This window comes from Gopherus evgoodei, chromosome 14 (assembly GCF_007399415.2).
Source record: "Gopherus evgoodei ecotype Sinaloan lineage chromosome 14, rGopEvg1_v1.p, whole genome shotgun sequence".
Classification (NCBI taxonomy): domain Eukaryota; kingdom Metazoa; phylum Chordata; order Testudines; family Testudinidae; genus Gopherus; species Gopherus evgoodei.
Genome location: NC_044335.1, coordinates 33977208 through 33995752, shown reverse-complemented (window position 1 = coordinate 33995752; position 18545 = coordinate 33977208). Strand labels below are relative to the sequence as shown.

General features: G+C 48.3%; 2 protein-coding genes across 2 annotated transcripts; one reads left to right on the top strand and one right to left on the bottom strand.

Moving 5' to 3' along the window:
- The first annotated feature begins 930 nt into the window (after window positions 1-930).
- LOC115635033 (olfactory receptor 10A7-like) lies at window positions 931-1857 on the top strand. Its single transcript, XM_030533230.1, has one exon. The coding sequence runs from the start codon at window positions 931-933 to the stop codon at window positions 1855-1857; it is 927 nt and encodes a 308-aa protein (XP_030389090.1).
- Window positions 1858-5724: 3867 nt separating this feature from the next.
- On the bottom strand, window positions 5725-6675 carry LOC115635228 (olfactory receptor 10C1-like). Its single transcript, XM_030533608.1, has one exon. It carries the CDS (start codon window positions 6673-6675, stop codon window positions 5725-5727), a length of 951 nt encoding a protein of 316 aa, XP_030389468.1.
- Window positions 6676-18545: the final 11870 nt, after the last annotated feature.

The window sequence follows — 18545 nt, the reverse complement described above, 5'->3', positions numbered from 1 at the left end:
ACTGACTTTTTGTCAATATCTCATTTTTCAAATTTTGGTTGAAAAAATGTCAGCCAGCCTTAGGTGACCCTTCCCCCCAAATTCATCCTGCTCTGAAATCCCAGGCCTCAGGCTCTGAAGCTCAAAGATCACCTGTGTTACCTGTCACAGGACAAGGCCTTTGACAAGCAAAGAAGCAGTTCTGATCATGCTGCCTGTGATGGGGCGCTCTCACCCCACGCATGTTGGGTATGGGTTAAAATGGGTCTAAGGGGCCAATGACTCTGCCTGCTCTCACCTAGGATAGGTGAGATCTAGTTAAAGATCAAGCCAAGCAGGGGGAGCCCAGCTGGGGAATGGAGAGTGAGCGGAGAGGAGAAGAGAGTTCCCTCTCTCTGGGAAGCAGCCTGAAAGAAGAGTAGAGCAGAGCGGTCACTGCAGGGGTCAGCTAGCAGCCGGAGTGGACTCAGGTGCCCCAAAGAGCTGTGGCCTGCGTGGACCCCTTCAGATGGAGGAATGTGCCGGGGATCTGGCTAGAACAGTAGAGGCACAGCTGTGACAAGGTGGCTGCCAGTTGAACCCAGCCGGGCTGCAGGTCTGGTTAATAGACATTTCTGTTGGACTTTGGGTGAAGGACTGTGAAACATGAAGGGCTGGGACACTCTTGTGGCTGGAGGCTAAAGGACAGTGGGGAAAACCAAGGCAGAAGCTGCCACAACCAGCCAGAAGTGGGCATGCTGGGGCAGCAATTTCACCATGCTCCCATACGTACATGAGACGGAATACATCACTGTCACAGTCATAAGGGTGTGGGTATCTATGCAGGTTTCTATTGCTGACAGCTGAGATGCCTGATTTCATGTCTGTGAGAGACCGTTATGTGCCTGCACTCTAAGTGACATGCCTTGTCCTTTGCCTTTAGCGTCTTTCAGGATTCAATGCACCCATCCAATGGCGAGTGGAAATCACACCACAACACCTGGCTTCATCCTCTTGGGCTTCTCCAACCTCACAAACCTGCAGGGTTTGCTCTTTGTGGTCTTCCTGGTCATCTACATGGTGATCCTGCTCGGGAATGGTGTCATTGTCTTGGTCACAGTGCTGGACTCTGCCCTTCAAACCCCCATGTATTTCTTCCTCAGGAACTTGTCCTTTGTGGAGATCTGCTACTCCTCTGTCATCCTGCCCAAGATGGCGGCTAGTTGCCTGGCAGAGGATGGAAATATCTCATTCATCGGCTGTGCTGCCCAGACGTATTTCTTCCTTTTACTAGCTGGCACAGAGTGTTTTCTTCTGACAGTCATGGCCTATGACCGTTACGTGGCCATATGTAACCCCCTGCATTACACACACATTATGAACAGGGAGTTTTGTGCTACAATGGTATCTGGGTCCAGGCTTGTCAGCATCCTGCTACATTTTGGGCAGACATATTCGGTGTTTTCTTTGCCCTTCTGTGGGTCTCATGAAATTAACCATATCTTCTGTGATGTCCCCCCTGTGCTGGAGCTGTCCTGCGTGGACACCTACAGGAATAAAATGGTTATCATCATGGCAGTCCTGTTATTCCTAATCATCCCCTTTTTCTTGATAGTTATTTCTTATATTAAAATCGCCAGGACGATTTTGAAGATGCCGTCAGCCCTGGGCCGGCACAAGGCCTTCTCCACCTGCTCCTCACACCTCATTGTGGTGACTCTGTTCTATGGCTCTGCCATGACTGTGTATTTAGAACCAAAGTCGAAGGAGTCAGTGAACACCGACAAACTGCTCTCACTGTTCTACACCACTGTGACTCCAATGTTCAACCCCTTCATATATAGTCTGAGGAACAAGGAAGTGAAAGCTGCCCTAAGGAAATTAGTAGGGAGAAAATGATTCCATAAAATACACACCGTGTTCCTCAGATAATGTTCTAGATTTCTCCTAAGACAATGCGGAACCCACAAGATACCTTTCTGGTTCCTCAAGAGATGCTCAAGATTTCTGAAGATATAATCTAGACCACTTGAAGAATCCACCAGACATACTGCACATTAGTATTCATTCTAGATTACTCAAGACACATTCTAGACATCCTGAAGTACTGAAATGATTCTTCAGAGACGTTCAACATGACACATTTCATATTCCTCAAGATATAGCTTGATTTGCATGTAGAACTTCATCATGTATATTTTGAATGAAGAAAAAAATATTAGGGGAAATCTCATAACCAAAGCTTCTAAATTTAACAACCGGTTCCCGAGTACTGGTGGGAACCGGCTCCAGCTCACCACTGACCATAGCGTTGAAGCACTTTGCAACCATGGTTAGGAGTCGGGAACTCTCTGTTCAATGGATAGATACGGAGAGCGTTAGAATAGATACACTATTGTTCACATCATTTTGAATGTTGATGTTGCTTAGCTAGGCCCTGATTCAGGCACTTGAGTACATACACAAACTTTAATGGGATATGAGCATAGGTTTAAAGTTAAGCACTGATTTCCTTCACAGAGAGGCCCTAAAGTGTAGAGCCCAGAGTGTTTCATTAATCAAAGCAGAACTTAAAGATCAATAAGAAAGTGCAAAAGATAAAACAATTCTATAGCCATGCTATCAAAGTTAAAATGGATTAATGTAAAATATGGCATGATGCTAAAGAATAACAAAAGCTTTAGAATCACAGGATAATAAATCAAAGTCTTATCACAAGATGTTAAATTGCTTCCAATTTTTTTGCCCTTTTGGGTAGGTAATTTTGGTACAATGTGATCCTTGGCGGACGTCCTTAGCAACTTGCCGGGTAAACTTGATCCCAGTCAAATTTCAAAACATCAGTGACTATTCAACCAAAAGGAATTTCTAAACACATAAATTATTTTATTATTGAAATGTCCATTTAACCCTAAGTTACCTTCCCAGGTAATAAGGAAAAGGTTGACATGAAATGTTTTGCTGTTATCAAAACAAGAAAGTTGAAACAAATTGTTCCAAAATTTCCATCTAACATTTTATGAGACTTAACACATCCCCATAAAAAAATTTAATTTTGTCAAAGCAGCATTTTCTTACAGAAAACTGCTTAACAAAATTTTGACCAGGTTTAAAAATAACTAAAGGTGTGCGTGCCAATTGATTGGGTACTTCAGTAGCATTTTGTGTGTGGCCTCAACAGTGCGTGTGGAGGGGAGCGCACGTGTGCATTCGCAAGCACGTATTTGCTTGGTGTAATTGGTGATGACAAGATGAAATCGTGGAACCAGAACGTGGGAATCAAAATTGTTTAGTCACAGAGTTACTATTGTCCTGAATCAATCCGGGAACAAACCTGAGTGAAAACACCAGTCTACCCTGATTTTTGGCTGTCCTCAGGAGCCAAAAATATCTTACCATGTTATAGGTGAAACCACGTTATATCGAACTTGCTTTGATCCGCCTGAGTGCACAGCCCCAGCCCCCCAGGGTGCTGCTTTATCGTGTTATAGCCAAATTCCTGTTATATCCTGTCGCGTTATATCGGGGTAGTGGTGTATTTGGTACAATAACAGCCAGGTACCTCACATGATCCGGGGCAATCAATGTAACAACACAGAGGAAACAAGGGAAGATTCTTCTCTGACATACCAAGTAGCTTAATGCATCACAGGAAGTGAGGAAAAAAAGCCTCTCTAGAAAGGTGAGGCTGTTCTTTTATTGCAAAACCACCCAGAGGACTGTCCATCTGGTTTAACATACTGCACAGTTGGTTAAAATCTGATGGTGTCTCTCCGTTCTTAACAATTCTAGATTTTAATTACCCCACCTGAGTCATGGATTGTGTTGAGGTTAAAGCAGGTCAGAAAATGTCGCCAAAACATTTATTTGTCCAAAAAGTGACTTTTTAACTAAATGGAAATTCCCATGAAAAAAATGTTGTTGTTGTTGTTGTTGTTTGGGGGGGGATTGTGATATCCTTTTTTTGTTTGATATGTAAAATTCTCAACAGTGAATTGAATTTTTTCTGGATCTAAATTGAAAATTTTGGTTTTCATTTGTTGAAATGATATATATTGATTTGGGGATTTTTAGTTTTTCAATTAAAAGTCATTCTCCATCTCTTCCCCCAATCTAGGGTGACCAGACAGCAAGTGTAAAAAATTGGGATGGGGATGAGAGGTAATAAGAGCCTATATATGAAAAAGACTCAAACATCAGGACTGTCCCTATAAAATCAGGACATCTGGTAACCCTATCCCTAGCCACCTTTTTCTGTTCAGCTGTAATATGATGTTCTGGCTCTGTTCTGTGCTAAGTCTTGTTTTTAATTATATCATCTTGGTTTTGGATTGTGCTGAAGTGAAATCTCTGGTATGTTCAACATCCTCTCACTCGGATGGGGGTTAGTTGATGAAGTGTCTGGTTGAGCCAATCTTCTGACCCAACTTAGCTGTGTTTGAGCATCATCAAGGGCCAGGGGTGGTGGAACAAATTATATAGTGGGGGTGCTGAGACTCATTGAACCAAACTTCAAATCCTGGATATAAAGGAAACCACTTCAAGCCAGGGGGTGCTGCAGCACCCTCATCACCCATAGTTCCAGAACCTAAGTCAGGGGCTCCCTAACTTGCTACCCCAGATGGCTGACCTACCTCAGAACCAGTGGAGGGATTTAAACCTGTGTCATGGCAGCAAGCCTACATAAAGTAATGGCCCTCCAGCCAACCTGCAGGCTTAGTGGAACATGAGGGCCAGCTCCATTCTCCCTTCCCACACCATGAACATTTGTAATATGCTGGCATTAGAGCATAGTCTCGCTTGTGGATGCAGCCTCAGAAAGACTAAAGAGTCATCCCAGCTACCAGCCTAAAGTTATTCCTTTAGCTCCAGTGACAGACGTGTCTGTCCATGGTTTTGTGTGTAGTCCCAGCTCCCTGTACTGGTGGGTTTTGTGGATTGTGTGTGATGACTTCCCCCTGAGCTTCAATGGAAGACAACAGGACCAATTGACGCATGAAAATGTTACTTGTCCAGTTTTCAGCCAGTGAGTTGTTCGTGAATTGTTCACCTTAACTATTCCTTATTTGTGATTGGTCACTGACTGCATGCAGCTAATTGCTTCATTCTGATTGATAAATAACCAATCAATTGCTGGGATGAACTTCCAGCAACTAATCATCTGCGCTAAATCCCCTGGAATTTCTAGGATTTACAGACACTTTAATGAATCCATAATGGTTAGCTCAACAGTCGTAAAGAACTAACATCCCAAGCAGAAGCAGACAGAGGAGCTGGACCATTTATTTATAGGTTTGCTCATTTCTCTCGTTAGCCAGCCAATATGGCACAACAGCCCTAATTTGTACATAATCACTTTTCTGCAGAGTGTCGCTATTCCTTGTTTTACAGAGCCCACCATGCTGAGAGATGCTATAGGAGAGCTGAGTTGGTGTGCCAAACACCCTGCCTTTTAAATCAAACAATCTGTATAAGATACGCATGTTCCAATGTCCAGGAAGCATAGTTATGGGCAGAGTCAAAGACTTTACAGCTGCACAGTGCCATTCAACCAGCTGTGGTTATTTCTTATTTACAAGCCAGCAAGTGAGAGGAGAATTGGGTCCATTTAATGCCAATGGAGTTACTTACACTGGTGTAAATCAAGAGTAACAGAGGAGGCTCATGCAAGAGTGGTGAAAACCAGGTTCACAATAGTTTTAGAAAACACTGGAAATGAGCAATGACCTCCCCCTGCCCCCAATGTCCACAAATAAGAGTCACTCTTCACCCACAACATATGAGGAAGGAAGTCTGTCTTACTATTGACTTTTTGAGTGCTCTCCTCACCTCCTTGTTCCTTAGACAGTAAACAATGGGGTTGAACATGGGCGTCACCACCGTGTAGAGCAGAGAGAGCAGCCTGTCACTGCCCAGAGAATAGACTGACTTGGGCCTCACATAGATGAACGTGACAGTCCCATAGAAGAGAGAAACCACAATGAGGTGTGAGGAGCAGGTGGAGAAGGCTTTGCGCTGGCCCGCAGCTGAGGGCATCCTCAGGATGGCAGAGAGGATGAGGATGTAAGACAAGAGAATGAGCAAAAATGGGATGAAGATAAAGACCACTGTCACTATGGCAACAGCAGCTTCATTCTTGCGGGTGTCTGTGGTGGCCAGTCTGAGCACAGGAAGAATGTCACAGAAGAAATGGCTGATAGTATTAGACCCACAGAAAGGCAGAGTAAATATTGAAGCTGTTTGACAGAAAGCCACCAAGGTACCAATGGTCCAGGAACCAGCTGCCATCTGAGAGCAGACTCTCTGGCTCATAACCAGGGTGTATTTCAGGGGGTGGCATATGGCCACGTAGCGGTCATACGCCATAACGGAGAGCAGGCAGCACTCTGTGATGCCGAAGAGAATGAAGAAGTACATCTGAGTGCCGCAGCCCGCAAAGGAGATGGTCTGAATCTCTGACAGCAGGTTCAGCAGCATCTTGGGGATCACAACCGAGGTATAGCCAATTTCCAAGAAGGACAAGTTCCTGAGGAAGAAATACATCGGGGTGCAAAGAGCCCAATCCGTCACTGTGACAATAACTATCAGAGAGTTACCCAGCAGGGCCACCATGTAGAAGGTGAATACCACCACAAAGAGCAGGACTTGCAGTGCCTGGAAATCTGAGAACCCTAGGAACACGATCTCTGTCACACAGGTCTGGTTGCTTTTCCACATCTCTTCAACTTACTTGACTCGTGCAGAGTCCATGGAGACTGCAAAGAAATTTACAGGTGTTAAATGTTTTTGTGGGAAGATAAATTGATGGTAGTGGACAGAGGTGGATTGGCCAGCAAGTCCCCACTCTATACACCCGCTAGCTTACTGGAGGTTTCATAATACATATCTGGCATCAATTCTAACTTTTAACATCCTGAAAAATACCCCTTTGATATTTCTGAGTACGAAGCTGGAATAACCAAAGAAGATTCTGTCCCTACACAATCCATCACAATTTTAACACTGAATCATAAGAGTATTTCTCTTTTTTTAATCTGTAGATCTCAAAGCAGTTGACAAAGGTGAGTACGTACCATTATCTCCATTCTGCATATGAGCAAGCTGATGAAGAGTGAAAAGATGTGATTTTTCTAAGGTCTCACAGCAGGTCAAAGGAAAAGCTCTGATTAAATTCTTATTCACTAGCCCACCCTGGCTCCCCAGGAAAGAGCCTGCCCCAGTGCCTTGGGAATCTAATCCATGATTTGCTCTAAGCAGAAAAGATTCAATTTTCCAAATTTTGAGTTTTCAAAATTTATGCTCATAAATCCAATTTTAGATTTAAACAGAAAAAAGAAAAACTCATAAAAAATCATTCATTTTTTCTGCATCTTTCAGACACCTCCAGTTCCAAGTTTGTCTCCTGAAGTAGCTCTTTTGCAAAGCACAGGGCATCAGGGTAGCTGCAGTATGGAGATCTTCAGTATGAACCTCCATCCAAAAGCAAAGTGAGTGTAGCAAACAGATCCCTCACAACCCAAGTCACCCATAACTTCCCTCTCTCTGTCACCTTCACGAGGCACTCAGAGTTCATCCACCCAACACTTTTAAGAGAAGATGTGTCAATCACTGACCAGGAGATTAGATAGATAGATAGATATCTTACAGGAAGGTTTATGGAAACCTGTGCAATAAAATAAAATGGTCTAATTCTTCCACTGCCCTGTCTGCTGTGTTGTCTTGAACACCTGAGCAAAGAGAATTCAAAGTGGCTTCAAAAGGCTGGAAGCTGAAGCTAGACAAATTCAGACTGGAAATCAGCCATAGGTTTTGTAACCATCAGGATAACTAACCATCGGAACAATTTACCAAATGTTGTGGTGGATTCTGCATCACTGGCAATTTTTAAATCAAGACAGGATGTGTCTTTAAAAGAAACAAGGCCATGTAAAATCTCTCCATTCATTCACACTGGTAGTTGCATTTCACCCCTGCTTTGCACTTTTTTGCACACTTGTGAATGGTGACTCAAGGTGCAAAGCAACAGTGAATAGGGTCTCCTGCATCCTCTTCCCTTTGGAATGGCATTAGGTTGTCTCTAAGGTAGTTCTTTGTCCTAGCATCACAATAGGCGGAGCACTACGAGGGCACTGCAACATTGTACGCTCTCTGACACTTCCCTCACCGTTGCTCAAATGATGAAGCTCACTTGGGATTCAGGCAAAGTCAGCGAGAGCTTGGAAGGAGTAAAGACTGGATAAAAACTGAGTACGCAGCTCAAGACTTGGTGTCTTCCTGAGTCTCTTTCCAAAATACGTCATATGCCAGCCAATCATTTATATGTTTTTATTGAACTTTATGCTGGTGAGAGTGAATTTCTGCCATCAGCCAGAGAACAGAAAGCACACAGAAAGCAGCCATGAAAGATGCTGCACTCGTCCAATACCCATAGGGTATTTGTTCCATAGGGGACAAAACAAATCTTATTGATATTTAAACCACCATAGGACCTACAGGGCCCATGCAGAATAACAGCCCCATTGGGCCAGGTGCTGCACAGACATAGTGAGAGGCAGTTCTTGCCTCAGTGGGCATGTTAATCTGAATACAGAAGCCAGACAATGAACTACTATTTACAACATATTTCAGATAGGAAAACTGAGGCACAAAGTGACCGAGGGTGAAATTTTCTGAAGGTGCCTAAGGGCCAGATTTTCCAAGGTATTTAGGCCCCTGCTGGGAATTTCAAAAGCACCCAAGCAAGCTAGGAACCTACCGCCAGTGAAATCAATGAGAGTTATGCAGCTAGTGTATTCAAAACTTCTGAAAATTCCATTAGGAGTCTGTCTGCATCTTCAGGCACCTAAATAATGTTGCCAATCTGTCCTGTAGACACGGAAGAGCCTAGATCTTTTTGAAAGTCAAGGAGATTTAGGCTCCTAAATTATTTTGGTGCTTTTAAAAAAATGTCACTTTGCCCAGGGTTCCAAAGCGAGGGATTGAAGCCACCTTTACTGCTTTCACCATGAGATTACCTTTGCTTAGCAAGCGGTGAGATTGAAGGCTTCATCCTTGAGGTTCTTCATTTCCAGCATCTTCCATTGCTCTTATCTGGGCTGGTGAGTGATGAACCAACACAGCCCTCCCCACTTAACTCACCCTCCGCCAAGCCAAGGAGCCTTTTGTTGCTTAATCTCTGATTTGAAATCTTTGTCATGGACAAACTTTTCAAATCATAGCAGCCTCTGAAGCAATGACGGAGCTTCCTTGGCACTAGTGGGCTGGGGTTTTCAGAGCAAAGTCAACGGGATCTGGACACCTAACTCGCTAGGCAAACGCCAAACTCTGAGATGAAGAATTTGTTTCCTCGTGCTTCTGTTACTGATGCCGAGTACCCGGGAATGGAGTGAAGAGGAGCTTTTAAACTCTCCCTAAGATCCCCAGAGAATGTGATGGCCAAAATAGAGCAGGTGGCTCGTCCCTCAAGTATGTGATCCACCAAACAGTCTAATAATGCTCTTCTTGTTTGTTTGCTCCAAATTAGTGTTAGGGGAGAAGTGCTGTATAGCGCTATCAATATCCACCAGGGACAAGATGGAAATGGACTCAGGGGAATTCGTACTTTATAAGCAATTCAAGCTTTGCCCACTCTGTTTAGCGTTCTAACAGAGTGTAAGCGTGTGCTGTCGGGGTTCGCCCCTCTTTGGGGCGGCTGGGAGCCAGGCCGCCTCACTAACTGGGGCAACAAACAACAGCTCAGGGGTCAGGCCCTCAGGCAGGGGCTGAGCAAACAGTTCACTCTATTAAGCCCAAGACATAGGTTAGGGCGGGGCACAAACAATAGTTCAGGGGCTCAGACCCTCAGGCAGGGCCTGAGCAAACAGTTCAATATACTAAGCCCGGGCCCTAGGTCAGGGCGGGGGAACAAATAACAGTTCAGGGCTCACGCACTCTCGGGTCCATACTACTTGCCACGGGCTATCCTTGGTCAACAGTCCAGTCAAGGGGGCCGCAATTGCCACAAATTGGGGGATGAACCTCCAATAATAGCCGGCCAGTTCCAGGAACTGGCATATATGGCGTTTTGTGGCCGGCGGTGGGCAGGTTGCAATGGCCTGAACTTTTCCCACAAGGGGTTTTACTTGTCCATTCCCTGTGGTATACCCCAGGTAGGTCGTTTCTTACCAGCCATTGTGGCACTTCTTTGGGTTGGCAGTTAACCCGGCTGTCCGCAGGGACCTCAGGACTGCTGCTACCCGCCCTAGAGGGTTCTCCCATTGGTGACTATAAATAACGACATCATCCAGGTAGGCAGCAGCGTAGACCCGATGGGGCTGGTGGAGGCAGTCCATCAGCCGCTGAAACGTGGCTGGGGCCCCATGGAGGCCGAAGGGCATCCGCGTAAACTGATACAGACCCGTAGGGGTGGCAAAAGTGGTCTTCTTCCTGGAGGCCGGCTCGAGGGGGATCTGCCAATATCCCTTGCTCAGATCGAGGGTGGTAATGTAGCAGGCCTCTCCCAACTGGCTGAGCAGTTCATCTACCTGGGGCATCAGATACGCATCGAACTTTGAGATGGCATTGACGCATCTGAAATCAATGCAGAACCGTTGGGTGCCATCGGGCTTCAGTACCAGCACTATCGGGCTGCGCCATTCGCTTTGTGACGGTTCGATGACTCCCAAGTCCAGCATGGCCTGTACTTCCTCTTCGATGACCTATCGCATGTGATATGGCAAGGGCCTGGTCACGCCCCGGATCACCACCCCAGGCTCTGTCTGAATGGTGTGCTGGACGAGGGTGGTGTATCCCGGTTGGGTTGTGCAGGTGCGAGGGAGACACTGGGTCTGTTTGAGTTATTCGTCGGTCAGTGTCTCTCCAAGCTGGGGCCCTCTGGGGTCCTCCGAACGTGTTATCTGGGGACCCAGCTCAGGTTCCGGCAAGTATGGATTAATTAAGAGTCCCTCTCGCTCCCGCCAAGGTTTGAGAAGGTTTACATCATAGTGTTGCCTTTTCTTGCGCCGGTCGGGCTGGTGGATCTCATACGTGACAGGCCCAATCTTTCGGACCAGCTCATAAGGCCCTTGCCACCGGGCCAGAATCTTTGATTCGCTTGAGGGGAGGAGGAGTAAAACCCGATCTCCGGGTTGGAAGTTGCGAGTCCGAGCATCCTGGTTGTAGGTCCGTGTCTGAGCTTCTTGGTGGCCTTCAAATTCTCGTGTGCCAGGGCCCTAGCCTGCGTAAGACGCTCCTGGAGCTGGAGTACGTATTTTAAGAGGCTCTAGGCGGGTGACGGGGCTTGCTCCCATGTCTCCATCATTAGGTCCAATAGGCCCCCTGGGCGACGACCATACAGTAATTCAAAAGGGGAAAATTTTGTAGATGACTGAGGAACCTCCCGAACCGCCAGGAGCAGAGGTGGAAGTAACTGGTCCCATCGGCCGAGATCTTCTTGGGGGATCTTGCGCAGCATGTCCTTAAGGGTCCGGTTAAATCGTTCGACCAACCCGTCGGTCTGGGGATGGTAGACGGACATACGTAGCTGCTTGATCCCCAGGAGCTCACACACCTGTCGCAACAGCCAAGAAGTAAAGTTGGTGCCCTGGTCTGTGAGAATCTCCTGGGGCAGGCCGACGCGGGCGAAGATCTTCACGAGCTCACCTGCGATACTGTGGGCAGTGAGGTTTTGGAGGGGTATTGCCTTGGGGAACCGGGTAGCATAATCCACCATGACCAGTATATACTGAAACCCGGCAATGCTTTTGGGGAGAGGCCCCACTAAGTCCATGGCAGCACGCTTAAAGGGGGTTTCGATCAAGGGCATGGGGACCAGGGGCGCCTTTGGAGTCTGTACAGGAGCAGCCAACTCGCAGTCTGGGCAGGACTTATAGTTTCTTACCTCCTGGTGTATGTCCGGCCAGAAGAAGCACATCAATATATGGGACAGAGTCTTTTCGTGGCCCAAGTGTCCAGCCGCCGGGACGTTGTGGGCTAGTTTCATGATGACTCGCCAATGGCATTGGGGAACAAGGAGTTGGGACTGGGACTCCCCCATGCGGGGGTCCCTCTCCACCCGATAAAGGCGCTCCTGACGCAGTTCAAAGTGTGGCCACTGGGCCTCCCAGTGTGGATCAATGACGGTGCCATCGACCGTGGCCAACTGCTCATACACCTGCTTGAGCGTGGGATCGGCCCTTTGATCACGGCAAAAGTCAGTGTGAAGCGAGGGCTCCCCAACAGCTTACAGCGGAGAGTCCTCCGATTCTCGCGTTAGTTTGGTAGGGTCAAGTGCTTCCTCTTCCCTGGTTTCGGGGGGGTGTCCTTCCAAGACTGGAGTGACCTTCGGGCGTTCCCCGGTGTTGCAGCGCAGGACTTCTGGGAACTCCTGCCAGTCCCGCCCCAGGATCACTGGATATGCAAGGCGCAGGGCGAGACCCACCACCATCGGTCGGGTAACCAGTCTACTGTTACCAGGGCTCAAGTACTGGGGTAGGGCCGTATGTTCTCGTGGATACACTGCAGCTGGATCATCCCCAGATGGGCATCGGCCTGGGAGCTTAAGTTTTGGCAGATCAGTGTCTGGCCACAACCTAAATCAATGAGGGCCACCGTTGGGTAACCCTCAATGACCACTGGCACTGTGATCTTGGCGCCTTGTGGAATTCAGGCAAGGGTTCCCCTGAGCAAACCTGGCCAAAGTTGCACTCCATCGCTGTGCAGTCCTGGTGTAAATGGCCATACTCCCTGCAGGAAAAACAGGGCCCAAGATCTGCCCGTCCCAGCCATGGACGTGTTCCTGCGGCTCCCCTGGGAGGGCTCCGGTTGACCCCTCGAGCGACTGGAGAAGGTGCTGGAGCTTGTCGCCCTGGGGCCTCCACTGGACGGGTTCGGGGCTCTGGACCCCACGAGGAAACTTGTGAGTCAATCCAAGCAGGCGCCCCCCTCCTCTCTGGGCTAGAGCACCCAACCCGGAGGGGGGGCTACTGTAATGGTCGGACACACCAGTACTTCGGCGGCTAGAAAGTCCTCCATCAGGGTGATGGCGGCATCTAGCGTCGCAGGCCGATGACAGAGAACCCAGGCCCTTCCTCACGGCGGGAGTATGGGGACTAATTGTTCCAGCACAATTTGTTCGGTGAGCAACTCCGGAGTTCGTCTTTCGGGCTGCAGCCACCGCTTGCACGCCTTCCTTAGCTCCTGAGTCACCATCCGGGGCCTGGCCCCTGTGGGGTAGGCCAAGCTCTGAAACCGCTGCCGGAAGTTTCCAGACTCATGTCCAGGGCATCTAAAATTGCCGCCTCTACTTGGCTGTAGTCCCATGCTGCATCCGTGGACAGGCCCCGATAGACCGTCTGAGCGGTCCCAGTCAGGTACGGGGCCAGGAGGATAGCCCACTGGTCTGGGGCCCAACCAGCGATGACTGCCACCCGTTCAAACGTTACGAGAAAGGCCTCCGGGTCGTCGTTGGGGCTCATCTTCATTAGCCAGATAGGCGGGTGGTGCCGGGAGGTGCCAGGAGCCCCACCGACTGGGGCTCGGCGGGATGGGGCAGTAATGTCGCCAGCTGCTGCAGGCATTGTTGCTAGTGGTCTCTGTTCTGGCATCCCAGTTCCACGATCAGCTGCTGCTGTTGTGTCCCAAGCTGCTGGACCAGTTGCTGCTACTGCTGGAGCTGGGTGGCGGCCTGCTGCTGCTGCTGCTGCTGAAGCTGGGCCGCCTGCTGCTGCTGCTGCTCTTGGTTCTCTGCCAAGAATTTAATAAGCTTGTCCAGGTCCATGGCTGTCTCGAACAAGTCTCCTCAGATCCCTCCTCACAGGGATCAGGGTTCAGGACGGAGATCCCCACTTCTGGTACCACATGTAAGCATGTGCTGTCGGGGCTCGCCCCTCTCTGGGGTGGCTGGGAGCCAGGCCGCCTCACTACCTGGGGCAACAAACGAAAGCTCATGGCTCAGGCCCTCAGGCAGGGCTGAGCAAACAGCTCAGTCTATTAAGCCCAAGCACTAAGTCAGGGTGGGGCACAAACAATAGTTCAGGGGCTCAGACCCTCAGGCAGGGGCTGAGCAAACAGTTCAGCGATTTAAGCCCAGGCCCTAGGTCAGGGCAGGGCTACAAAGAGCCGTTCAGGGCTCAGACCCTCAGGCAGGGGCTGAGCAAACACTTCAGAATAGTTCAGAGGCTCAGACCCTCAGGCAGGGGCTGAACAAACATTTCAGTAATTTAAGCACAGGCCCTAGCTCAGGTTGGGGCAACAAACAAGAGTTCAGGGCTCAGACCCTCAGGCAGGGCTGAGCAAACAGTTCTGTAAGGTAAGCCCAGGCTCCTGGGCCTGAGCGTCGGGGCAAGGGGGGAGACTGCCACCCATGAGTCAGGTGGCAGGGGGGATGCAGACCTGCTCACTCCTCTGCTTCCCAGCCCAGGGCCATAACAGCGGCAGGCAGCCTGCTGCTGTGTCAGTGGGGATCCTGGCCGCAACACACTGACATTGGCTCTGGGTGTGCTGCAGCCAGACTAGGGTCGGCTGCCCCCGGGCTACTTCCGACCTTCCCCTCTATCGGTACCTCTATCTCGGCGGCGTCTTCCGCAGAGTCCCACACCATGGGCTTCTCAGGATACTGAGCGAGGGGTAAACTGGGCAGCTCCTCTGGGTCCCTTTGTACAGGCCGGCCTAGGGGCTCTTCCAGAGCCGGTCGGCGTCCAGGCTCCGCAGGTACAGCTAGTCCTCGGGTCGGTCACAGGTAGCAGGAGTCTCCCCAGCGGGAGCTAAGGCACTAGCGTCTGGCCTCTCCGGTGGCCAGGCAGCTTCTGAGCCCTGGGGCTGGGCTTTTATACTTCCTGCCCTGCTCCTTGACCTCTGGGGGCGGGGGACACAGGCTCCTGTGGCTCCACCCACTTTGGGGTCTGTAAGGGCTTGTCCCTCTCTGGAGCGGCTGGAAGCCAGGCCGCCTCACTACACAGAGACAGTCAATTAATGCTAATGGGTTGGGGCTTACCAACGGCTTCCATTCTGATCAGCAAGGAGCTGTCAAGTGTTGTTGGTCTTTTTTCTTTCCCAGAGGACATTTAGATCAAAACAAAACGGTTTGCGTTTTTGTTCAAATTTTCCATGGTACATTTAGACTTTTCATTGAAAAACTGGAAACCAAAAACATTTCACTTCTCAGGAACTGAAATTTAAAAATTGTGGCCCCAAAACAGCCCACACTCAAAATTTGAGACTGAAAATTGGGGAAAGAAATCAGCTGAAAGTTTACAGTTTCAGGAATTTGGATTTTGATGGAAAATTTTCAGCCAAGTCTAATCACGTGTCAAGTCTTCTTCTCCTTGTTTATTGTTACAATTCTGTGGCTTCCTTTAATTTCATGGCTGTCGCTGAGCATCACAGCAGTAGAGATAGAATTCAGTCATTGGGCCAGGAGGATTGAGAGCGCAAGAGAGACACTAGGGGTATGTTTAGACTAGAAAGTAAAGTCGCCCTATAGTAGGCGGACTTACAGCCACTGCAGTAATTACCGCAGCGGTGCATGGTCACACAACCCTTCCTGTGTCGGTGGTGCATGGCCTCACCAGGAGCACTTCCGCTGACCTAAAAGGGGCTGTGTGGGGAGCTGAGAGCCCGGGCTCTCAGCTCCACTGGCAGCTTCCTGCTGGAAGCTTGGCTGCCGCACAGACTCCCAGGCTCCCGGCCGGCTGTCCCCACCCTCGGTTCCCCATTCCCCACTGGGAGCAGGGGAAACCACCATAGGTTTCTCAAGTCCCCATTCCCTGCCAGGAGCTGGGCAGCCTTGTCAATTTCACGGCCCCTTGGGAGAACTGGTGTGGAGAAGCCCCAGCTCCCAGCTGGAAGTGGGGTCTGGCCTCCCAGCTCTCCAGAGGAGCAGGGAGCAGCTGGACTCTTGCTGCCTGGCTTTCTTGTCAATTTCACAGCAGGAGCCAACCGACGAAAGTAACCTAACTACAGCGCCATAAGCCCTACGGCTCTGGTGGAGGTGGAGTGATGATGTGGGGGGAGTGGGGCACTTACCTGGGCAGGAGCAAGGCTGTAGTGTGGACACTGACATGACTACGTCGACGGAAGCTGCCTTATGTCGACCTAACTGTGTAGTGTAGACCAGGCCTGACACTACAGCCTGGTGGGTCGTGCATTCAGCGCGGCTGTGGAAGACCCAAGATGGAGTCCTCTAATGACTATTTCAATATTTATCCAAAGTGGAACAGCTTCAGAAGGAGAGACTGAAGGAGACCTAACATTAGAATAGCCTCTAGTTCAGTGGGTCTGGTCCACGTTTAAGAGGGAGGAGAAAATCACTGGCCTGTAGTTTGCAGGAGGTAAAACAAGACGCTCATCATGGCCTCTTCTGTTTTGACAGCTCTGAAAGTATGAATCTAGGAGCTGCCAATGAAGGGAGTATTCTCTGTGTGTTTGGTTCTGATTTCACTCCACAGTGATGAGAGACAGAAGAGGAAGGACCCAATTCTAACAAATATCATCTATGGAGTTTGCTCTTTAGCTCAATTTTCTCCTGAGGGCAAGATTTTGAACGGTATTTAAGTGGCTAGAAAAAATGCAGGCACCCAGTGACATTTTCAGAAGGAAGCAGGCCCTGAATGCCCATTGATTCGATAGCAATGAGGCACCTGAACATCTCACTTGATGCCTAGCTACATCTTGAGGCAAATAAATGCCTTTTACACTCTGGTCCTGCGAGTTTGGCACCAAAGAGCCAGTGTGCTAAACTCAGATCCCTGGTGGTGGGGATGGAGGATGTGCGGACACATGCAAAGTATCTAGTGTAACTGGCACGTTAGTATTTTGAGCTACTGGAGAACTTTGAACTTGCCCAAAGGCCCAGATTCTCATGGTGGTGTGAATCTGGAGTCATTCCACTGGCTCCAGTGCTGTCTCTGTCTCTGTTACCAGAACCTCAGCCACTCTCTCGGGGAAGTCAATGCACTGGGCCAGATACATCCCTGGTGTAACCATGGTGAAATTGGTGCAGTTACACCAGGGAGTGATTTGGCCCAGTCACGCCAATGAAAACTCCTTGCCCTGAGCTCAGGCTAGATCATGCCGCAATAATGTTTTTAATTAATACCCAAAGGGCCTAATTTAGGAGTCATTAGGAGTCATTATGTTGTGTTTATACGTGAGCTGTTTAAATCCCATGTTCCCCAGTTGTTAGGAACAGGCTAGCTCAAGGCAAATTCAGCTGGACGTTTCATCTCTCGGTGTTGGAAGGGATCCAGGTGCTGCCTCAGTGCTGGTAAAAAGGGATGACTGTTTGGTAGCCTGAGCCCATTTCATATCAAACCCATGGCTACCCCTCCAGTCCTAGAACCAGACCATGCAAAGCCACCTGGCAGGGCTTTGCTGACCCAGGGTTTCTCAAACAGGGGTCACCGCTTGTGTAGCGAAAGCCCCTGGTGGGCCGGGCAGGTGTGTTGGAAGCATCAAAGAAAAATACCATTCCTGGGTGACTCAGCTTGCACGCCAAACAAATGACACGTTAAAATACAGCAACACTTCAGCAATCACATGAGACACAGAAGAGACCAAGAGCCTGGCAGGGCCTGCCCTTACAGCAAGTTACCACATGGCAAGCCAGGACATGCATCTTTTATATCTCATCAGAACTCCACACAAGAGGTTTGCCTGGATCCTGAGCTCTTGCCCTTATGTGAGCAATGTTGGAGTACGCTTTGTGCTGCGGTTCTATAAGCCAGGGGCTCTCGACCTTTCCACATTACTGTATCCCTTTCAGGAGTCTGAGTTGTCTGGTGTACCACCAAGTTGCACCTCACTTAAAATCCACTTGCTTACAAAATCAGATCTAAACTACAAAAGTGTCACAACCACACTGAAACTGAAAACTTGCTTCTTTCTCATTTTTAACCACATCATTATAAAATAAATGGATTGTTATTAGGGCTGTCGATTAATTGCAGTTAATGCATGTGATTAACTCAAAAAAGTAATTGCAAAAAAAACTACAAGTAACTTTAATCTCACGGTTAAACAACAGAATACCAATTGAAATTTGTTAAATAATTTGCATGTTTTCCTACATTTTCAAATATATTTATTTCAATTACAACACAGAATTCAAAGCGTACAGTGCTCACTTTATATTAATATTCTTTATTACAAATATTTGCACTATAAAAATGATAAACAAAAGGAATAGCATTTTCAATTCACCTCATACAAGTACTGTAGTGCTGTCTCTTTATCGTGAAAGTGCAATTTACAAAGATAGATTTTTTTGTTACATAACTGCACTCAAAAACAAAACAATGTAAAACTTTAGAGCCTACAAGTCCATTCAGTCCTACTTCTTGTTCAGCCAATCACTAAGACAAACAAGTTTGTTTACATTTACAGAAGATGATACTGCCCACTTCTTATTTACAATGTCAGCTGAAAGTGACAACAGGTATTCGCAGGGCAATTTTGTAGCCGGCATCACTAGGCATTTATGTGCCAGATATGCTAAATATTCATATGCCCGTTCATGCTTCGGCCACTATTGCAGAGGACATGCTTCCATGCTGATGACGCTGATTAAAAAAATAATGCATTAATTAAATTTGTGCCTGAACCCCTTGCGG